Source organism: Aulostomus chinensis, chromosome 9 (assembly GCF_037954235.1).
Source record: "Aulostomus chinensis isolate RoL2024-O1b breed Wild chromosome 9, RoL_Achi_v1.0, whole genome shotgun sequence".
NCBI lineage: Eukaryota > Metazoa > Chordata > Actinopteri > Syngnathiformes > Aulostomidae > Aulostomus > Aulostomus chinensis.
Genome location: NC_141328.1, coordinates 25,128,275 through 25,152,402, shown reverse-complemented (window position 1 = coordinate 25,152,402; position 24,128 = coordinate 25,128,275). Strand labels below are relative to the sequence as shown.

General features: G+C 41.6%; 2 protein-coding genes across 2 annotated transcripts; one reads left to right on the top strand and one right to left on the bottom strand.

Annotated features, from left to right (window-relative positions):
- Nucleotides 1-876: 876 nt before the first annotated feature.
- dffa (DNA fragmentation factor, alpha polypeptide) lies at nt 877-7,647 on the top strand. The gene is made up of 6 exons (XM_086214515.1): nt 877-1,056; nt 2,116-2,274; nt 2,375-2,523; nt 2,745-2,949; nt 3,444-3,571; nt 4,423-7,647. Exons 1-6 carry the CDS (start codon nt 963-965, stop codon nt 4,648-4,650), a joined length of 963 nt encoding a protein of 320 aa, XP_086070641.1. The 5' UTR covers nt 877-962; the 3' UTR covers nt 4,651-7,647.
- A 541-nt stretch (nt 7,648-8,188) lies between these two features.
- masp2 (MBL associated serine protease 2) lies at nt 8,189-13,604 on the bottom strand. Its single transcript, XM_086214516.1, has 7 exons — nt 13,544-13,604; nt 12,388-12,486; nt 12,092-12,314; nt 11,820-11,997; nt 10,540-10,671; nt 8,688-8,884; nt 8,189-8,491 (listed from the first exon to the last, which is right to left on the bottom strand). The coding sequence occupies exons 2-7, from the start codon at nt 12,393-12,395 to the stop codon at nt 8,318-8,320; spliced, it is 912 nt and encodes a 303-aa protein (XP_086070642.1). The 5' UTR covers nt 12,396-12,486; nt 13,544-13,604; the 3' UTR covers nt 8,189-8,317.
- Nucleotides 13,605-24,128: the final 10,524 nt, after the last annotated feature.

Below are 24,128 nucleotides of genomic sequence, written 5' to 3'. Positions count from 1 at the left end.
GTTTACTGTAATGTGGAGTCCACATGCAGGTAGGCTAGTCCCTTACTATGGAAAAGAGGCGTGTCTCGTTTGTGTAGTCTATTAATAATTTCTGGTGTCCATTTGGAGTCACTTGGTAACATGACATGGAAAAAGATTATTTTTAGAATGAAAAGAAAATACAGATACAATAGAAGAGGCAGAAAAAAGCAAATTATTTCAGTTTTAATGTGTTCGGTCTGGTAATATTATCTCGTGTTGATCTGGAGACGCATGGAGGACTTCAAAAAGAAAAAGTGAAGTAAAACTTTTTTTTAAAAGGTGTGTTTTATTTGTCCATTCTAGTAATAACATCTGGTATTGACTTTAAGCCACATGGTCACTTGATATGACAGCTATGAAAAAGAAAAAATATTTTTCATATGAAATAGAAGAGACAGTAAGAAGTAAGTAAGTAAGTTTTATTCATTTATTGTATTTTGATATTATATCTGGCATTGACTGGAAACACCAGGTCACATGACATGGAAGCAATTAAAAATGATAGTATTTCACTTTTTAAAAAAAAGCAGATAAAATAGAAGACACGATAAAATTAAATAATAGCAAGACTTATCTGTGCAGTCTAATAATACCTGTTATTCATGTGTAGTCGCTGTGTCACATGACATGGACATGATTAAAAAAGTGAACTATTAATTTTGCACAACATATTTACAAAAAAATGAAAACAAATGCAATTAAATGATGGTTTCGTATTTACCCATTGAATATGTGTATATATAATTCTGTGTTGTTTTCTTTGCTCGCTACCATAGAATGTGCCGCCACCTTCTTCTTTTTTTAAATTCTAAACTACGTATCCCAGAGTTCACAGCACCGCCGCGCTGTTTCCGCGTTCTGAACCGTTTAAAGCGAGACAGCACTCGGGAAATGATCTCGATAAACAGTGACTAAAAAAATAAATAAATGTAAAGAAAATAATGACAGATAGGAAGCCGTGTAAGGTGTGTAACTTCACCAGGCAGAAGTCCTACGGGCTGGCGGTTCCTTCCCTGGAGGAGCTGAAGATAAAAGGTGAGATGCTTGATGCCTGCGTGCTACCGCGTCTGCTCCGGTTACTCAAAGCAATGCTACCAGCTGGATTATTGATTTGTATTCTTTCTGCTCCCTTTCATTCAAGATTTGGAAACTTTTTGTGTTTATATCATGTTCTTCTTTTCTTTTTTCCCCCCCGTTTGACAAGGAATGAAACGAACTATTACGTAAATGAATGCAGCTTATAAGTACAGTAATAAAATTACAAATGTCATTTCCGTTGCCTCTAATCTAAATATACATTCTTTCCTGTAGTAAATGCATATTTTTAAGCAAATTCAAGGCAAATATTCGCAGCATAAATATAAATGTGACGTATCCAGCACCAGTTTTAACCTCTTAGCATAGCGGCATTTTACTCGAGGGTTAAAAGTTTAGAAAAATGACAGAGAGGTGGAAGAAAACACTTTCAGCGTGTTCAAACTCGCCGGAGTTGAACATGAATAAGTCAGCCAAGACCTCCTTCCTGCTCTCCTCATTCCTGAAACACCAGTCAGCAGGCGTTGCCCTTCATGGTGCAGGTTAAAGTTGACTAATACCGTTTTAACGCCATCTGCATCCCAGATATAAAGGTGTTATTAGACATTTATAAAGTCATACTGCAAATGACACCATGCCAGAAATGTTGCTGTTCCAACAGAAAATTCTGTTTATTTTTTGGATTTATTTTTCCCCCCACACAACTTTTAAGTTAACCCAAGTTTACAATTATAGATGCTAAAAAAAAAGATGCATTTCAGCAGTATTGTCTCAGTTTTTCTCCATGGTGATTGAACCAGGCGAGGTGACTGGGAAGTTTGTTATCTGCAGCTCATGTCTAAGCTGCTGCTGCAGGGCGTGAATGAAGAGGTGGATTGTTGGTTTTAGCTTTGACTAGCCGATAATCAGGTGATCCACAATCCAGGAACTGTCACGGTGGTTTTGCTATGATGTCACGGATGTATGAGGCGACACCTTAGAGTGACTTCTCTGTTGCTTGTAATAAAGGATATCGGTGTCCGCTCTCCACTGTCAGTCATTTCTCCGATGTCCTTGCAGGTTGTGAGTTTCTTGGGTTTGCCCCCAGCGAGCCGGTCACGGTGGTCCTAGAGGATGACGGGACGATCGTAGCGGATGAGGCCTACTTTCTGTGTTTACCCTTAAACACAAAGTTCATGCTGCTGCATGATAAAGACACGTGGTCGCCGCTTCGCAGGAGTAAGCGAGTTTATCTCCATCTCAGATTTGTCTGATATTTAAATTGTGGAATGCACAACATTCAGATTTTTTTCCCTCTCTCCTGTACTTTCCCTCGTAGTGGATGGCGGTACAGCGTGGATGGCGAGGGATTCTGTGATGCTTGATACGGTAGACACCTCCAGTGTTGCAGCGCCATGGTGGGACTTGGCCCAGCAGCTCAAACAGGATCTAGCCAGCATCATCCTCATGTCTGAGGCAGACTTACAGGTGCTGCCCATATTATTCATCCATACCCCCAATAGATTCTGCAGCCATGCACCAGTACACTTGAACCATCAACACTGAAAAGTCAGACCATGAAACTAATCAAAATATATTCCCTGTTGGCAACTATGCTTTTGACTTTACTGCTCATTTACTCCCTCATTTGTTCTCCAAAAATAGTGCATCGTTGCTTGACGTATTATTTGGGTGACCTGCTGTTCCAGATCTTGGTGGATGTGCCATCCCCCGAGCTAGCTACAGCGCTGGGCTTTGACCAGAAGAAGGCCGAAAACCTTCAAGAGACATTACAGAGGGTTTTGGACCGCAGAGAGGAGGAGCGGCAGTCCAAAGAGTTGCTGCAGCTCTACCTGAAAGCTGTGGACAGAGAGGACGGACAGCAGGAAGAACCAAGCCAGGCTAGCCAGCGAGGTACAGCCCCATTTTTATTCTGTTTTCAGGTAATAAAGATCCTGTGTAAGAGGGCACTTCAGTCTTGGCATAGTTAGAAAAGGTGTCATCGTTTCTACAGCTGTATTTCTAAACAGGGCTTACAATTGTTTAAAGTTTTTCGATACCAGCTCCCTCACCGATACTGTAACTTAGATTATATTGTCTGTGTCTGCAAACTGTCCACGAAGACTCTTAGTTGTGGTGAATTCAGAAGAATTCCAGTTGCTGTTGACTTGGATTTAGTCAAACTACCATCAAATGGCATAACTGAACAATATATGTTTATGTATGTTGTGTACTTCATATCTAAACATGCTTGCTCTGACTCCTGGATGAGAATGTGTACAGATGGTAATCTGTAGTATTTTTGCGAGGGGAGGCTGTGCTTATGCCTTTTGGTCACTAGGTGGAACCGTTGTTGCTGCTGAATTGCAGTGATTTACTGTGAGAGCACCTCTCTCTGTGTGCACCAGGGGAAGGAGTCGAGGATACGCCAGACGGGATGGAGGTGGACCAGGCGTCTGGATTTATGACCAGGACTCTGATGGTCCTGAAAGGCAAGACAAGCCCAGAAACCAGGCTTTCCACTGAGGATCTGCAGGTAGTCTCAACACAGCGTACATGCAGTCTGACTTAATAAAGGCACGCCAACTTTAACTTTCATAAATCTGTTGTTCATATGATTGCAAATGCCTCTTAAGACTTAGATGTTGTAATACTGTGATGCTACACTTCAGCTGGCCTAATATTCGTATTATTTTCATTATCTAACACAGGAAATATACACTAACATGCTTTATTGAGTCTTTAATAACTAATTACTGATTACATAAACATACAAATCCTGTCAGGGTATATCAGTGCTACTGTAATGACAGATTATGATCTGAGGAATTTTACCCTCTGGTAAATTCAAGTTCGACAGGGAAATATTCACAAATCAGCTCAAGAAACAGATTGCTTTTGACAAAAAAAATGTCCTCGTTAGCTTGCTTTTCTTTACCTAACATGTCTTGATGCTCATTTTGAAGGATCACATATTTTGAATGCCGATGGAAATGGTAAAATTGTAAAGAAAAAAGTTAAACTCACGTGACTTCCCTGCTCTTTCTGCCACCAGCTCTCTCTCAAATATTCCCAAACTTTGTTGTCATTTCCATAAAACATCCAATATGTCTGATATTGACTGGCACAAAAGAACCAGTACTACATTTTTCGCTTAGAAGACCTCTTTTTTTGTTCTGTTAAAGTCATGCATCGTAGTTTCTATTCGGCTGTCTTCTTTCAAAAGCATGAAGTTTGTAACCAGCTTTATTCCAACTCCAGCTAATTTGCGTCCGTTTTTGCAGAACTCCCAACACTCACTTAAATTTGCTTGTCAGTTAAGCAGAAACACATCTACTGATTCACCACTCAGTGCTTGAGAAGAAACTCTCTCCCGTTTGTCTTCAGTTGGTCGTGGCCAAAGGGGCAGAAGCCATGGAGCAGGTGCTGGGCTGGGACAAAGCAAGGACATCAACGCTACTGCGAGACTGCATGGCTGAGCTAACCAGACGTCTCCAGCAGGTTCAGGCTGTGCAGTCCATCAGGAGCAACGCAGTGCAGCTGGACAGCAGTCGGCAGCCCACCGAGAGCAACATGGAGGAGGGAGAAGATGCGCCGGCTCAAGGCAGCAATTAGGCTGCGGTTTTACCTGAGCAGAGACTGTTAGAAACACGAGCTGCCTCAGGGTCCGTTGGATGGGATTTACCTTCTGTTACAGATAATATCCATAATACTGGAATCCATGAATGTCAATGATGTTTTTGGAATATGTTTTTAAATTCAAATGCTTTTGCCTCAAGAGGAAGTGCGGTGACACGTGGCAATAATCACTTCTACCAACTTTCTATGTGTTACAGTTGAATCCACTTCCAGGTACGATTGACTTCTGCTGCCCCCTCAAACACTGGCAACTTAGATAAAAGCTTTAACATTGTCTCGATGAATCTGGGTGTGAATAGTTTTGTATCTCTGCTGGCAATAATTTACATGCACTATCACTGAAATATGACATTTGCACAGCAGGTAGATGGGCACCACCATCCTGTATTTTTGGCTTTGTGCTGATGTGAGTACAAACTTTGAGTGTACTTTACATTTAACTTTACAGTGTATAAACTGACTATCAGTCCACTGTGGACTGTATATTATTGAAGCAGTGGTGGGTGAGGCCTTGAACAGGAGATGTTGTATGATGATATATGTTCTTATTTCAGCTGACTGGCCAAACATTAGTAGGCAGAAATGAACAAACTGATCATTTTTAACTAATCTTTTAAGTGACCAATACTTTCTGGGTCAGCTTGTCGCACTGACATGGGTCCAGACTTTCCAGTTCTACTCCAAACTGCACACGCCCACTTGCCATCAGTTACTGTCCTCCCTGCTACCATGAAAGGTGCGTGTGTTGCGTAGCAACCACTGTACGAGGACGGACTTGATAGCTTGGTTAGACCGCACGTGACTGCGCGATGAAATAATTATTTTATTTTGTACCAGAACACTGTATCGCTGTATCTGTGATTTTTGAGTGTGCGTCGCAAACCTACACACAGATAAATAGAATCAATCTATTTACTGACGTTAACATCAAAGAAATTGACATTATTCTTAAAAAAGTATCAAAATTCAAAAGGTCTGAAAAGTTTGATACATGTAAGCAGCTGATCTGCAACTACCACACCATCAAAAATGATGTGTATTTGTTTCCTACAAATGGAGCAAACATTCACAGCTAATTTTTGATTAAAAAAATTTGTAGACATTCTTAAAGAGAGATCACACTTAGTCCTGGTTTGAAAATGTATTCATGAAAGGGGTTGAACAGTAATCCTACTGTCTAAATGAACATGAATCTGATGGTGTGTATCTGTTACTGTCTGGTACACTCTGAGTGGTAGAAATACCTTTAAACCGTCAAGAGAGAACGCAGCATCGTTATTTCTGAATTAAATGCAGAAGCTTGCATCGATATGTGTGAGTAAAGGCTGAGAGCCCGCTAGAGCAAATGGTTGTATTTGAATGGAGTACGCAGGCTAATTTATCATTCTCAAACCACGGAGTCAGACAGGATAAGATGTACATTTCATACATGCAAGCCTCACTGAACACGCCTGGCTGACGCTGTCTGTAACAAAGACCAAGCTACATTTTTTTGTGCAGAAGTGGATCTCCACCATCTCTGTATGAGAGCCAATTTAAGACCATATGTTCTTTACTATTATGTATCAGTCCATGTATGTCTGATGTAAGCCAGTGTGTCCAAGTGTGCAGGGATTCATAAGTCATGCACGAGAGCCTCTCACATTTGAAAGAAAACAAATGGCGGTAGAATGACTGCGATGACACCACGGCTTTGTACTTGACTACTGGATACACGGAGTAGCGGAGCATTCATAACAATGTATTTACTCAGTACTGCGTCTATACACTCGTAAATAGAGGTACTGATAAAAGGGAAGAAATGCTTGTCGCTGGTGAGGTTACCACTTAGTTCACTTTGTAACCCTTCTGCTTGTCAGAAAAATGCCAGTAATATTGTACTTTTAAGTTAACAAGTGTGCCTTTGAGGGAAGATTCCACAAAAGTACCTGTAAGTACACAAGTGTTCCTGTGTGATACCTCCAGTTTTTGAGTGTGTGTGTAGAAAAAGGGGACGCTGAGCATGATTCTTGGGTTCACACATTTTTGAATGTAAATTAAAGTTGTATGGTTAAAATTTACAAAGGGGAGTTGTATAAGACTACTTTTTGTGATATAAGGTATCTTTAATACACAAGCTTTGCTGTAAGGGAGGAAAAACGGTTGTCCCATATTATTTTAATTGCATGTAAAATGTGAGTGACTGAGAGCCGTTCTTTATTCTTGAGGTTCTGTCTTCTGAAGACCGTCTAGTGAAACAGTGAGTCGTGTATTTCGGTGCTCAAAGCTACAGAAGAGCTCTGAAAGTGTAATACCCCTCAGTACTGATTAGTAACGGCTCCTCTGTGGACAGAAAATTAATAACGACACACAGTATAAGTCTCGACAGGATACACCCTTTATGTTTCTGTCTTTACATACAGTGAGTTCATGGGTTATCAAGTCAATTCAAGTCTGCTGGATATTGTAACAGTTAAAAGGCTGCATGCATGTGTGTGTGATTCCTGTGGAAGTGAACCCATCTACGCTGAACAGCTACATGCGAGTGGTGTGTCGGAGGAGCTAATTGTGCCACCATGTACCCATTGTTTGCCACCATTTCAGAGCAGGAAAAAAAAAAAGGAATTAGAGCCAGAGATACAGTGAAAAATAAACCAATAAATCAGTTCTTTTGCACACGGTTTACTCTTTTGACCCAACTGTGAGCACAGATGAGGATAATAGTCAGTGGATGCAAAAGTTTCAAATGAGAGGCAATTTAATGGTGCTGGAGGAACCTATAATGACTGTTTTGATAGAAAAGGGGAGCTGGGATTTGTGGAGCACGAGCTGCATCATGTTTGAAGGTTAAATGACGAGCATTCACAGCTCCTTAAATGGATGATTTTACAGAATTAATTTATAATTTCAGCCAGAGTATCAAAGTGCATCTCTGGCTGTGGCTGAACTACAAGAAGAGAACAGAATTATGTTTCATATTCAAATGGAGGATTAAATTTTTGTCTGATTACATACAACCTCAGGCTGTACTTTATGATGAATTAAAAAAAAATCCTTTTTTAAAACAATCAAACTAAATCGCTCGGTTGGGATGTCCAAATCTCCACCAAGGAGGCCACATGGACACGGAATATTAACAAAATCTATCTTAACTTTTCTTCCCAACTGTGGCAAAAAAGCGCCAAGAACAGGATCCACACCGTCTCCAGACGCTTAATGCTCCTCAGTCTCTACATAAAATACATGGCCTCAACATATTCCATCAAATGTGCTCAATTTTTTTGGCTGTAGCACATCAAAAAGCCTCCACTACTTTCCAAGATATCCTACGACCAATCAACCCAGCACACCAAGTCAAGGACACGCCAGGGGAGCGCCTCAACTCAGTTACACTCCAATCCAAACATGACGTCATCAGATCTGGATCCGTTTCTGTACAAAACTTGGTCAAAGTTTCCAAAATAAATCATAATAACAAACCTCATCAACTTCCATCCATAGTTTCCTGAGTCTGCCTGCAGACACACAAGCATCAGCCATCACGTTACCTCACTGACAAAGATAATTCTATCTTAAAGTCCTCGACTTCCACAGGTAAATACTGGAAGGAAGTGGAATCTCACAGAGTGTAAAATTCAAAAAGTGACTTTATTGCCATAAAATACTAGACTGCAGACAGAGATTCAGCCTTAATGCTGGTGTACTCGATCTTCCATCCCTTGTTTTTTCCACTCGTGTCAGATCTGAAGGAAATGTGCACTTGGTAACTTCCTGTGTCGACGGGTCCTGGCGGCTTTGATCCACAGAAGGGCCCATACTCTTGTCCAGCAGTTGAAATCTTGCAAATAAAGAACAGGGATCATCAAACACCTGACTGATGTCGAGCCTAATTTAAATACAGGGGGCCAGCTAGTCCTACCCTACATCACCCACGGAGGACAAGACAGGGACAGACGGCCCACACAAGCATGAGGAGGAATACATTGTTTATTCATCACCTGGCACGGTTATTGTCGTGAAGTCACATGACTAACCTTCAACATATCATATGGACAGGGGGCGTCTGGGTGTCCCTCTATGTCAAAGGGTTCCAGAAAGTCCAGGATTATTCTGTAGCCTTGTGGCAGAAGGATTGTGTGATCGCAGTGACTCATGGGTGGGTAGGGGCTTGGGTAACCGGGACTTGTCAGAACCCCCGACAGCGTGCTCAACACTTGGCTCTGGCATGGCACTGTAGTAGCGAACACACACAAACACACACACACACTGGTGGACGGTTGTCCTGATTTATGTGCAGCAGGTTTATGGATTATAAAGTTGTGGCTTTTTATTCGTCATGTCAATTGAGACATTTGCTGGCATCAAAAATGATGACATTCATTTAGGTTGCATTATTGGCCCAGCAAGTGTGCAGATGTTGGTACAGACAAAAACAAATGAGTACTGCAAAGAGGCTGAGTTGCTCTAATTCATATAATTAGTAAAATCTGCAGGCAGATAATCATTTTTTGCCTATTCATTGCATGATTTGTTTCGTCGCCCCCTTTTCCTCTGGCAAAGAATAATAATGTAAGGCACATCAGCTGGTAATTGTGATTAATCACCTGATGTCAGCACACTGTTAGAGTTGCACACAGGTATCAATTTTTCATGCCATTTTGAAGTTGCTTTTCCCTCAGGAATCGACAGTCATTAACCTTGCCTAACACCAGCTGGCAGAGATCAACTACTTTATGCATCAGTTTGCCTTTTTCAGACAGACACGAGTGAGCAAAGGCCAGCTATGATAGAATGAAATCCAGTGTAGAACACTAACTGTGCGCCCTGTGTGAAAATAGATATCTGAAGATTTGTTCTGCAGTGCTATGAAATTGCTGGAATATTTGGAAATGCACGTGTCAGTAATGAGGTGGAGAGCGTGCAAAAAAGAAGCATTTTTCACAACCCCGGTTTCATCATCAACTAGAAAGCACCCAGAGACTGCAGACCTCCACCGAGGCACTTCCACGCTCGCATCTTCACACCTCTGTGCACGCCGTCGTGAGCTGCTGCTCTGGAGAGTGAGAGGGAGGTGAAACCTGATAATATTTGGGTTTTTCATGGAGGAGTAGACTAATAAATACACTTTGGAGCAAATATCACTTCTTGCATCCGCTGGGTGGTGCTAGAGACCCTACGCTTCCAATATTGATCACGTGAAGACAACACAGAGTAGTTTATGTGGGAATCAAATTATGTAATTTCCATCGGGCTTACTTATTTCCTGTAACCACAAGGTGGCGCTATGACTTTGACTTAAATTCAGCTTGTAGATATCCTCAGACTGGGACTCTCACCTAACGAGTGAAGTTTGGAAAAGATCAGATGATATGGAGTCCAGTTACTACAGTGTCCTGTTCTATGGTGAAACGGTGAAAACCGCCCCCCTTTGACGCTCTAACACCACTCCCAGTCCTCGCAGCAGCCTAGTTCTTACAGTTGGTCAGACTAAATGCGAGTGGGATCTGGTGGACCCACTAGGGACAGGGCCTCTACCAAGTTTGGTGAAAATCAGCCTCATAGTTTTGTATAATCCTGCTGAAAGACAACCACCACTGAAAAATCGGACCTCCTTGACAGGGCAAACACATTTCTCCTTAAAATGTTGGCGAATGCACACAAATGGAAATCACGTTCTCGTGCCTTCCCTGTTGTGGCCAGTATCTCCTGTGTGGCAGTGAGGAGCAGAACACAAATGTATTGCGAAACATCAACCAACCATCCAGAGACCAACATAAAATCAACAAGCTGCGTGTCCAAGTCTGCGCGCTGCCTGCACAACATCAACTTCTGATTGAGCTCAGGTGGACATATTGAGATTTTTTTTTTTTTCTGTCTCTTTCTCACCTGTGCACGATCTGTTGTTCTCATGGAGGAGGAATCCTTGTCGGCAAGTGCAGTAATATCCACCGATGTAATTGTGGCAAAAGTGATCACACACTCTCTCCCCGTCTACCGTGGACAGGCACTCATTGATGTCTGTGAGAAACAAGAGAGGGTGAAATCATCAGATAATGAGTGATAATGACCCGCGTGGTATGAGTTTTTCAGAAGTGTCTGTTTTACCGCAGCTCTTAAGTTAAACAGACACTTCACTGTAGTTTTCTGTGTCTCTGGCTCACATGAAAGTGTGATGTCAATTGGCTGATTTATAACTAGTGTGCAGAAAGGTCAGTTTTTTCAAAAGGTGTCACAGCATGCTTCAAGGGCTCCAAGGTAGTCAGCATTTGATCATTATATCCAATTATACTACAGCAGAAAAGGCTACAGACGGGACATTCTAATTTTAGAGTCGTCAACAACAGCGTGCCAAATGAAAACTAAACTAAAAGTTTACTCATCAATGCTAGTATGATGCCTGTGTGTTCCTGATATGCTAGAAAGTGGAATACTTCACACATTCAAGGTGGGAAAAACATATGTGCCAGGTGAGCACAGCGGGCACAAAAGGTAAAAACACAAACAAAAAGGACTTCCTCCAAGCCTCAACAAGTCTGTTAATTGTTAAATGTAGTTGTACTGGAGTTTTGTGATGGAAGACAATACCTCACTTTACTTTTATAAATTGGTCATGTAGCTAGTTTGTGTGTAGCTACCGTAAAGCTAGCCTTTTAGCTACATACATATTTTTACATATTATATATTTTTATTTTGACAGAAATCTTTTTTTTTTTTAATATGTTGATCTACTAGAACTTATTTTAATTTGGTTTGTACGGGCCATGACGTCGTTTATCATTCCTGTGATACGATAGCAGTAGATGAGCAGATACTTTGGATAAAATGCGCAAACCTGCATGCTAACAGCTTCATAATGAGGATGCTAACATGCTGCATTTTAGCTTGCAATATTTCCTTGTTTGTAATTTAGTATGTTAGCATGCTAAAATTTGCTGTTAGGCGCATCACAAGAATGCAGCTGTGTTTGAAGAGGAATGTCTTAGCGCCACCTTGGCTAGAAATACTGTAACTGTTTAGCAGTTGTTTGAGGGGCAGCGCAGGATGTATGTCATATATATTTGCATGACATATTCCTCTACTCTGGATTCCTTAAGTGGTTTGTTTCATGCTATATGGTCTGTGGTACACGTGTGCCCTCCGGTGATGATGTCACTACTCAACATCACCTTCAGAGGTAAAAAAAGCTTGGAAGCCGGTGAATCGGCCCTCGTTAGAGTAGTCACTCCTAAAGACCAGTGACATGCGGTTCCCGGCTGAGAGGACCACCGTGTTCCTGGGGCTGCTTTCATAGTTCTTCTCTGCTTCACCGCAGAAGCGCACGGTCTCGTTCCCCTCTGTTAAAACCTGGTTTGACAGGGTAAGAGGCTTTTTAGCGAGCTAACGACAGAAACCCGTGCAGCTCTGATGGCAGAGAGCAAGAGTTTTCACCGGCGTGTACCTGAATGTAGTCATATTCACAGCGGTTGGAGGGTTCCATGCTGAAGTGGGTGAAGTAGAGTTTGACCCTGTGGCCCTTTGGAACGGTGATGTTCCACACTGTGAGCTGGTTATCAGGGTATGGCTGGGGGAAGTTGGGGGAGGTGAAGCTGCCGTATAACCCTGTCATTTCCACACTCAGCGAGACATGGACAAGGGAAAATAGGACAAACACACAACCCCCACTGGGCAAAATTAAGTGTGATGGCAGCAGTTTCAAGGATTACTCTACACAACTAAATGTTAACTGACACTCACCTGGCCATGGTGGCTTCACGGGCCCCGGATATTTAGCGTGCTTTGAAATGGTGCGAGCTCAAAGATCCGAGGGTAAGCGAACCCAGGTGTCCTGGCTGGCTGACATTTAGGTAAACAAAGAGAGACAGGCACATGATCAGCGTCATCATTCCCCGCCTCCTCTACTGACAGAAATCTGTCAAACCGATGAATGCGGTTCACAGTGGCCTTTGAAACTCTTGCTTTGTCACCTCAAACTCAGTTTTAACAAGCAGGAAATGTTAGCTTAGCATATTATGACAGTAAAGACAGAGTCTGTAATTTCCAGTTCATTCAATAAAACCACAGACGGAAGATTGATCACTTGATTCTCTGAATCGTCAAATGGGGTTCTTTTTCTTAAAAGTACATAAATTAGAGTAGAGTTTTGCCAGTTTTGATAAGTACAAAATGTTATCAACTAATTTAATAATGAAACAAACTAATTGTAATACATTTATGAAAATCGTGCGTGTCACGCTTGTGAAACACACATCTGCTTCGACAGTGTCGCTGATCAGACCCGACTCATGACGCTAATTATTTCGGACCGTGTTCTCCTGATTATTGGGCTGTGAGGCTGTTAAATAAAAGCATCAGAAAAAAGAACGTAGCATTGGGATGGGTTTTTGTTGTTGTTGTTGTTGTTGTTGTTGTTGTTGCTGTTGTTTTTTGCATCTAATTATTGTATTAGGGATGAAAACAATCAGCGGTACATCAGCAACACTCATCCCAGTGAATTAAACCAGACTGCATCTTTTTTTAAACCTCTGTCCTATTTGTACTGTGTTAAACGTCAGACTGCATATTAAAGGCTTATATAATGGGAAGGGGGTTGGGTTGGGGGTGTTAATTCTGCTTGTTTTGATGGAATACAGCCATTGATGTTATTCAGACATGATGGGGCCTCTTAACCAGCAACAGTTGTCCAATCAGTACACTTATAATATCCAACCCCTATTTTCCAGAATGCTAAAGCCCTAATAGCCAGTATTTGAAGTGAATTATAATAATTATCCACACGTTAACTTCCTTTCACAAATGACCCTCTTTGACGGTACTCTTTTTAAACGGTGCCACGACCTCCTCCTTTTTGATTGTGAGCCGGTGGGATGTGAAGTCACCGCGCCGTCCGTACCCGTGGAAGATGTTCTCTCCTCTCATATATCATCCAGCCGCTATCAGGGTGACATCAGGCTTTCTGACACCAAACAAAGCGTTCCCGAAAAATCCAACTTTGTCAAACACACACACACACACACACACACACACACACACACACACACACACACACACACACACACACACACACAAAAGCCTAATGATGGCAATTTTTTTGCTATTTATGCACCATTAGTCATTCAGACCTGGGTGTCTTGTTTCCGTTGCCTCTGGGAACGTGAATTCATTTTTAAGGACCTTTTATTTCCACGGAAGCCAGAGGGATCTATAAGGTGAAAAGTGAGAACGCTCCTGTGCTTTTTTCATTTAGTTTTACCCTCCAATGCCTCCACACACTATAACCTCCCGGAAAAAAATTTCTTATTTCTTGTCCAATTGGCATTTTGATTTAGATAAACTGGGTTAAAATAACAGAACGGCGAGTGCTCTTTGATACAGACGGAACTTTTAAAGCGACGATGTACTGTTCTGACCGCCTGGTCAACTTTCTTAAATTTTTCCACCAACTATGAGCTGAAAACTTCTCCCAATCTAGACGTTTGTGCAAATTTAAGATCAAATTGTGTTGTGAGCATTGTGGCCTGCAGGGGCTTCTGGTGGCTTTGTAGACGCTCAGGTGTTTATTTCTGTTGTTTTAATGTGAAACGTAATTACCTCCCTCTTCATTTTTGTATTATTTTATAGTTTTTTTTGTTTTGTTTTGGGTTTTTTTTTTTGCCTACAACCCCCTCCCCAAAAGTCCTTGTTGAATTCAATTGTATTGAAAGACGTGAGACAAGAGGTGAACTGAAATCATAATAATAATAAAAAAGTTAAAGTTGTCATCAGTGAGCGAGGAGTTATCATTCATGCCAGGTCGTAATTTGTTGTTGTTGTTTTTTTAATCTTGAATCTCTTTTCATTTTCCTCCCCGGCTGTTCTCTCCAATTCATTCCTCCAATGTCAGGCCATTTGTTTCAATAGTTTGAGTAGGTTCTCTTGATTTGAGACCTACCGTATGAAAGTGTGTCTTTAATTTGAGAGTTTTATCGCGAATGATGGGGATTTGAATTTCCCCTGCTGAAAGTAGCGTTCTTACATTGGCCTTCGCCGAGGCGACTCAACTTTCTAAATGTCAGCGCAGTGATTGGCACTGAAATGCCATGGCTTTAGTAATTAGACATGGTGAGACAGCCGGTCCTTCATAATTTACTGTTTGTTATTTTATTGATAGGTCACTCAAGGTTTTTTTTTTTTTTTCCTGATCCAAGACTGTTCTAAAACAGAAAACATATCAAAAACGCCTACAGCGATTGACACCAGCACCTTTTCCCACTGCTGCATGCTTTTATCACCTTTCTCACACTGGAAGGTCATACCTTAGGGTGTGAGAAAACCTTTCATTTTATTGGTACAGGAGATGCACTGGAGGCAGACACTTAGATCTGAGTAGCTGTGAAACATTTAACCCATGTGGTTTAGCGTACTGTAACGTAGGAAATTGGTTAAAAAAAACACACACACACACACACACACAAATCGTGTCAAGAATAAAACCTGAAATAAAAATAAATGCAGAAAAAAATAGAAAGCCTTTGATGTAATATTGTGCATTTGAGGCTGAAGAGCAGAGATAATGACTGAGTTGATGATGTCATAGAGACAAAAACGTGAAGCTGCTCCGTAGATGGCGAATCACGAAACGAGTGTTGACACCGTGACAGCGGCGTGGCGGGATGTTAAGACCCAGCTGGAAGCTCTTAACTCCAGTCAAAGTCTTCCCACGGAGTTCAAATGAAACGAGTGTAATGATTCATTTAAGATTAAACTAATTTATCGTCACAGGACTGGTTCCAATGATGTAATACGATCTAAATCATTACGATCTAAATGTTTTCATTTCAAACAATTGTTCTATGTGGAAAGATTTATCTTTGAATGATGTGAGATTTCCTTGAAACAGATTTATCACGCGGAGGAATTAATGTGTTCAACAAGAAGGCATCAGCTGTTAATCTTGGCAGCTATTTTTAAACTCAAGTTTTAGTTCCTCGTCAGATATCCTTGTTAGGTTTTATCATGCTTTGCCATCCTCGTAACAGTGTAATTTAGTCATGCTTCAGTTGACTAAGATGTCAGCGCAGTCTAGTGTTAGGAAATTAAAATTAACCACAATTTCTTTTGCGATGACCCTTAATGTGTCACCTCAGGGTTTGATTATTTGCAATTACGCTGGAAAAAAACAAAAAAAAGAGTAGCTGACAAATGTTTTTACTGTGTTGAGTGAATTCCGTCCACTTGCTCGGCTTAGAGATTTGTTTTATGTCACACCAAATATTACATTTACATCTGTAAATATCCTGAACCACAGGATGGGCTCGGGTGCGTGTGACATCGAAGCTCACACCTTCATTATGAAGGCTCGGCGATGCTGGGACGAGTGTTACATACATGCGTCATGAGAAAAGCACATTTACAAGACATTGACCATCCTCAGCGGTGTGCTTGTGCATGTACCGTGGATAATCTAAAACAACAAGCATGCGCATACGCACGTACACACACACTCACACACTCATGAGCTCCAAACTTGCAGGGACACACGGAGCACGCTGTTTTGATTTCAGCATGATCAAATGAATGTCCATGTGAACAAGAAGACAGATGCTGTGCTCACGGGTCTGGTGCACCTGCTTGCTCTACCATGCAGTAACAAAGTGCTTCCTTATAGGAAGTCAGCCAGTCATTAAATAAAGAATAGGCCACTTGAGATGAATTGAAAAGACTAAAGGACGACAGCCGTGTGTATCTGGAGAGTCAACAAAGGACATAGGGGAGAGAGCTTTGAAATCAGAGTCATGGATGATGGAAGGAAGCAAAGGTAAAAGAAAAGAAAACCAAAAAAAGGTCTCTTCTATTTGCTTGGTCATTTATTTTTTGCGTCATTTACATTTTTGTCCACTGTTGTGTTGCTACACCAAGATGTTTCTGGCTTGCTTTCATATTTTATCTTTCTCAAATAATACATCCCATTCCCAGACTTGCAACAGGACACCGTGTGAGTGTTTTTACCCTCACCGTGACATCCACGCCATCTTCATCCCCACTCGCATCTCCTTTCCTCCGCCTGCAATCACAGCAGCCTCCACCACCCCAGTGCTGTAAACTGTAATTACGGACTTGAATAAGTGGGGATGAGCCACTTGGGCTGAACTCTGAGGAACAATGTAGAGTTAATCCACTGTAATTTGCTCGTCCAGTGCCGCTATGTGCAGATGCGATGACAGCGTTTCCACAACTACCTGAGGCAAATAACAGCCCAGCATGTTGCTCTGGATCAGATACTCTTTCTGCGGTCTGGCGCTGCGGTTTCCCAGCCACAAACATTTGCCTTGACTTGAGCCTGGGGGCCAGATGCTCATGAACAACAGAACTGATTGAACATGCCAATATATATTAACATGTCTTTGTTCTGAGGGGAGCAGCAGGTTCAGTTGAATGTTTTCATTAACACGGCCATTGTGCTGCTCCGTGTGTGTGTGTGTGTGTGTGTACGTGTGCGTGCACGCGTGTGTGTACCAAGAAAGCAGCATGAAACAAAAATACACCTGGAAAAGTCTCATAATGATTCCTCCGTGCAGACTCGCTCCAATTCTCAGTCATTGTGTCTCCGCTGAAAGCTGACTTTAGCCGAGGTTTCAGAGAAAGTTACAAATGTAAACCTGAACCTGTAGGATTGACTCGTTTAGTGACATAAATGTTTAAAAGTTAGCATTTTTTTTGTTCTAAATTCACTCAGAAACTGTACTTGGTGCTGTCATGTGTGGGCGTAATCAATGTTTGAGAGGAAGGCGTGGAGGTGTGGGTTGGAGCAAGGCTAAATAATGGGACAAAGATGTACTCAATATAAATGTTAATGAGGATTTAAGTTGGAGGATAGATTCAGTTTGTAGCAGAAGACGGCAGGGTAGAACGGTCCAGCGGATTAGATGAGGAAAGTTTCCACATGATTTCAATCCACAGAACAACTCGTTAAAAACAAGAAGTTCATTTTCCCTCTCAGAAAAAAAACAACAACACGTGAATTTCCTGTTTTTCATGTTTCAAAATGTGAAGAAGATGAATTTCAGTCTTCACGTGAACATGAGCATGATCAGCTTTTTGAAGAGGAAAAAAAATGTGTATATACACACATACATTACTAGGTGTTGTACAAATATCTGGTACTGAGAAGTAGTCTCAACAATAAGTCACATAAATTGAAAGCGAGTGAACAAAGAACATTTTTTTTTCTGAACATGAAAAAAAATTCCATAAAAAAAGGCATGTAAAGTATTCCACATATTACAATAAAATTCTTCTAATATCTAATACTGATTTAGAGTCCCTATGTCCCATTATTTGGACACTATCGAAAATATATATATATTTTTTTTCTTCTGTATATGAAAACACAATGAATTTTGCACTAAAATATTCATACAAAATATTGGGCCCACAAAAATATGGAATTTAAAACAGGTGTGTCCTTTGTTTCCAGTGTAGCACTGTCGTCTTCTACTGCTTTGGAGTCCCTAGGTTACATAACTTCGAAGCTATTGTTTAAAAATAAAACGTTGAATATTTGTTGTACATTTTTTTTTTGTTAAAAAGCCACTTAATTTTGCAGTTGCGTTTTCATATAAATTACTGGACGCATGATAATGAAATAAAAAAGAGGCGTGTCCTGTATTTACAATCAAATACTATCTGGTACTGGTGTGGAGTCCCTGGGTCAGGAAAACACTGAATTTTTAGTGTAAGTAAAAAAAAAAAAAAAATCCAAATGAATTTTACAATAAAATACTAATATGAGATACTGGACATAGCAAAATGAAATAAAAAGATGTGTGTCCTATCTGTCCACTCTAGCACAGTGAAAATGTGTTTGGTCCTAAATTAACAATAGTATCACTGAGGTAACTTTGTCTTTTTAACACGTAAAAAATAAAACGCTGTAATCTTTTAGAGTTTATCCTAGTTTTCATCATTTTTCAAGCTGCAGGTTAACGGTCACACACTCAGTTCTTCCACACAACCTGAGCCCCAGGTTGCCAACAGCTCATCTGTGGGCGGGAATCTTGTCAAGGTTGAAAGACTAATCAACTAAAACACACAACAGCTTCTTTTGTTGTTGTTGTTTTTTTTCTTCAAATAAGATTATTACAAATCATATTTCTTCAACATAGCCTTTAAGCATCGACCAGAAAGTCTCCTGAAGACTAAAAACCACATGCAGCTGCAGTGTATAAGTCATTGCTTCCCAGCATCCCAGCATCCCCCGATGAGACTGATCAAGAATGGCTCCTGATGAATTGATGCTGAGCCTTTTTGTGCAGGATTTCATTCCTGACGTCAGGCACATTACTCTTTCAATTTGGCCCAGCGTGCCTCTTTTTCACAGATAACAAATACGGTCATTTCCTTGCTAATTTAAACAGGCCCCAGGTTTAGCGATTCAGTGGGCTGCCATAAGGCAGTAAAGCAGTCAGTGACGTCGGCGCGAGGAAGCAATGATGAGAAATGGCACACAGGTGCTGCGCTGCAACCCTGAATCCTTTCCTTCATTATGCTGCCTCCCAGCCGCCACACGGGTTGTTTCATTTGGCTCCTGCAGCCCTCCAATAAAACTACCCACTCACATTTCAAGGGATTTTGATAAATAAATAAATAAATAAAAATGCAGCGTGACTTTCATAAAAGTTGCGCCAGAGACACGAACAGCCTCCTCTTTTACGTCCTTTGTGAAAATGCAAGTGATCGACAAGGCGTTTTTTTTTAATACCCCCACACGTTACATCAGCTCATCCTGACCCTGCGCGTGTCACTGATGGGGAATTGTATAACGGTACAGGCAGGCCATGACTCAGTGACTCCAGCAGCGATACGAATGGTGCCTTATTTCTTGTGTAATTGATTAAACATTTTCAGGTCTGTTAGGCTTGAGAAAAATGATGGTCAGCCTGAACGTTAAACGTGGATTTCCAATATGAGTAATGGCGCGACTCTTTCAGTCCGCAGCCCTCTGGACTTTGCATACCGTTAATGAACAAAAGCCATCACTGTCACCCGTAACGCTGCGGTGACATTTAGGATCTCAATGCTTGTTCTGTGCGTGCGTGCGTGCGTGCGTGCGTGTGTTGCCGTACCGCAGCGTTTGACGCAAGGCTTGATTTCATGTTGTTAAAGCAACAGCAATCAGGAGTAGTGTCATCCCACAAGGGTCCAATTGTCCTGAAAATGGTCATAAGAGGCCCACACTGGGAGAAAATAACATGACTTGAGCCGCTCATCTGCTGCTGTGGCAACAAATCTATTACAGGTGCAAAGGCCGAGCGTTCCAGGGACGAGACACAGGTGTGATTAGAGACCTGTGCTGGTCACAGCTGCACCGCTTCAACAAGGCAGTCGATATCATGGCGTGGCTCTGTCTCTCTTCTCTGTCGTCCGATTTCTCTAATGACGCAGTTGACATGAGTGGCTGCAGGTTAGGAATCTGACACGCCGAGTAAAAACAAACTAATGAACTGCCGCTCACTCCCAGTGCGCTATCGTGACGGATCGCACTGACTCACTCCAAGTCTCAGACGTTTGTCAGACAGCAGCGACAGATAAATACAAGGTGTCGAAATTCAGGGATTGTTTTTGTTGTTGGGTTGTTGTTGTTTTTTTTTCTTTTCTTCCAGCGCAATTTCACGATTAATCACCTTCCCCCATCACCGGCTCACTCCTGTGTAACTGTTGACCATAACTAACATAGTAAAAACTATTAGGTTTTTTTTTTTTTTTTTTTTACCCTAAGTTATTGTCTGCACTGGGGCGCAGTTGAAGGATTTCAAAACTTTTCAGCTCACAGAAATCTGTAGAGTCATAGAGTTGGTCAGTGGAGCGTAAAGTAATTCATCTATTCTAAATGTTTGATATTTTCAATGAAAGTACACCAATGCCTCCAGACCACTGCTTCCAATCCCAGCCATAATTTTAACAGAATTCAGTGGCTTGTGGGCAAAATCTTTACAGGTGAAGGTTTTTGGGGGTTTTTTTTGTTTGTTTTGTTTTGTTTTTTTACTGTTTTTAACCTATTTAAAGTCGCAGTGACCGCGGAGGTTGATGCTCACGATCCATCTAATAAATTAAGAAACAAAATCAGTTAATCAAACAGTCAACGATCCCAATCACCTTTGCTGTACATTGTGCTGTTCATAAGCATCGTGTAATGTTACAAGTAAAGTGGTGGCACGCTAACGCAGTAATCACAATTATTACACCTGCTAACGATTAGCACGTTTGCTCTCACAGGAAATAAGTGACTGGCCTCTTATTACTCTTACTTTAGCATTTCTGAAACATGAATTTATCAAATAACATGCCACCACAATACCAGTAATGCCAGCGGCAACCAGTTATAATCCAACATGGAGGGCACCAGAATCCCCTGGTCTTTTCGAGCAAAGCCAGGTGGACAGAACTGTTGGTATAAAACGAGTCGGCATCAGGAGGCAGGTTGTGGTGTACAAAAACAGACCACACTATTTCCTATTACAAACACAATTTCAAGAAGCTGTGGCCAGTACATGTATACATATAAAATTGTACATTATAAAAAAGACCTGCTGCTCAGAGCGCTACACTGCTGTCCATGTGCTGCCTTTGTGGTTATCTCATGTAATTTCAAATGACGTCAGGCTGGGTTAATTAGTAAAAGGCTTACGATCATTTTAGACGTTGATCATGGTATTGCACGACACCTGCTAAACATTAGCACGTTAGCATTGCCACTGCCAGCGAAACACGAAGAGAGTCCTCGTGTTTGTTTTTCAGAAATGAGCCTAAAAACCCATCTCACAGAGTTGGCCTGTTCCAGCGGGGTCTTTGGGGATAATCAAGTCAAAACATTTTTTACTGTTTTTACTGCATGCCAAATCCTAAGGGATAGGCTACTTTCATCAGAGGGCAGTAATGAGCCTTAATTTAAGGCATTTCATATTAAACGGGGGGGGGGGGGGGGCGATGCAACCTTTTTCTGAAAAGTGTATCCTGCGGTTTGTATCCTTAAGTTCCCAAATGTCACCACTGAAACCCCGTGTTGTGTTTCAACACCGCAGACCTGCCTCGTTGCCCAAAGAAGTGGCATCCAGAACTGAACAGGGTGACTGTAGCGAGCGGTGCACTGCATCCTTCCCTCTTGTTGGTGACAGCTCATTTTCTGAGCCGCAGCTTTAGAACTGAAAGAGCAGAGGGCCCTGTAATGATCAGCTTTTAGTGCAGGCATTGGGTAGCTGAATAAGCCATCAGGTGTCATTAAGCCTCGCTGAGGGAAAACAACCTCTCCATTCCCATTGGTGCTCCTAAACAAGGAGAAATACATCAGAGATACTTCAGCAGGTTGTGTGCCAGAATGTTATCTGCTTCCAGCCCTCAGAGGGTCCATGTCCCTGATGGTGCAGCTCTTCACACCCCCTTTGAAACAATATCTGGTTGAGGGCTAATGCATTAACACCAACAAGTCTTTATCTATACTTCAGTCTTGATTTAGAAATAAAATAGGTGGCAGTCAGTCAGTAGCCAGTGGACACAACATCTCAGCTGCATCCAGGAGAGTCCTCTCTAAAGGCACCAATGATCTCTGAGGTCTATTACTGGGTATGACTTTTCTCTAGAGCAGCATAAAAAAACCCAGCTGTTTATTTTCACTCCGAAATACCTCAGCTAGTCCACCTGTGCTCTGGATACAACACATAGAAATTGTAACAGCTGAACAAATTGAGCCTGGCTGACAGAGATGAACAAGGCCATCATGGAGTCGCCAGGTTAATAAAGTGCACGCAACCTGAATGAACTCATCCTCCTCCTCCATCTCCATTTTTCAAATAAAGCATCGAAGCCCGGTGTGCGATGTGTGAACATATGTCATTCTTTCAATTTTATGTTAATTAGAACATCACAAATGATTCTGAACTGATTTGTTTAAAGCATTTCCTATCAACGGACCACTCCAGCAGCGTTGTTATGTCCAAGTGCCTGGTTTACGTATCCTGTCTCTCAGCAGGGCATTGCCACGCATGCGGCCTGTTCACACCTTTCCTCAGAGGCATCAGCCCAGCGCTGGGTGTTAATTTGCCCTGTCTCTACCAATCGAGGTCAGGTTAGGAACCGTTTGATGCGAACCGTTTTCACCAGTGCGGGATGGAAATGAGTCCTGACGCGCCCTTGAAATTCTTAAAATAAACACATTGACCAAGTAGTAAACAGTCTCTGTTTATGAAGGGCAATTGACACCCAACTTATTTACTTGCTACTATTTAGAAAAGGGATAGAAAGCCAAGAAATAATGATGGGATGCTGAACAGCCTTTCCCTTTCATTTCCATCCATCATGTAGCTGCTGAAACGTCCTATGTTTTGCCCTGCGTATAATAGCGAGATGTCACAGGTCCCACTTTCCTCAAAATAAATGAATTCATGCCGGCAGGCCTGTGATTAAGATATTTTTGGGGAAAGAAAACAAGGTTTGAGTTGGAGAACAACCAAAGGCGCATGCATGTACCATTTTTGCTAGCCAGTTCATTTATGTATCTAGCTTGTAGGCGTATGTACAAACTAATAAAAGATTGATTGGCAGGAGGTTTTCATGATATTATTAGATTAAACTGGTAGGTGTGCTGGTTTTGGTGGATGCTGCCAAGCAAGGTGCTGCATTACCCATCAGGCGATATCACTGCAGGCCATGGTTGGGTTCAGCGTCTTGCTCAGGGACACTTCAACACAACCAGATCCACAAATTTCTATTTAATTAAAAAAAAAAACATTTGTAAAATTTATTTTGGCATTAATCAATGAATAGGGGAGCGATATGAAAGAACTGGAAATGCCCAAAAGGTCATTTTTAGGCGGACCCTTCCAGAAGAACGAATAATACCAGGAGAATATTACCACAAATGTCCTGCGCTCCTTTTATACTTCTTTGCTGCTTATTTGGATTCATCAAAAAAATGATTTCCAACTGGTCCCTCTTTTATGCACAGAAAAATAATCCAACGTAAAACAGTCACACACCCTAACCTACATACGCCGTTCCATCACATGTTGCCACATTTATATACGGTTTAAGTTTACAGCGTCTGTGTGGTCGCGGTAGTTTCGCTTTGAAGTAGTTTTTTTATTCCCCCCTCCTGTGTCCGTTGTTAAAACCAAACCTTTGTTATTTTTAAACACCAGCACACATGAAGTCACATTTAAATTTGAATTACACAGTTAAGCCCGAGCACTCCTTTCCCCTCCTTCAGATCAAAAGGAAAGCAAATAAAATGCCTCGCCAGTGGGCGTCAGCTTTGATGTTGGTCCTCTGTATGCTCATTTGAGGCCCGGGGCATCAAGTCAGGAGTGGACAGCACCTTCTGACATCAAATTGTTTTGGGTTTATAATCTCAAACCCAGAGATGCTCATTGGCATCGAAATTGTGTCGTTGTTTTTTTTGGTGGTTTTCTGCATTTTCGTTCAACCAGCGTTTCTTTTTACTCACG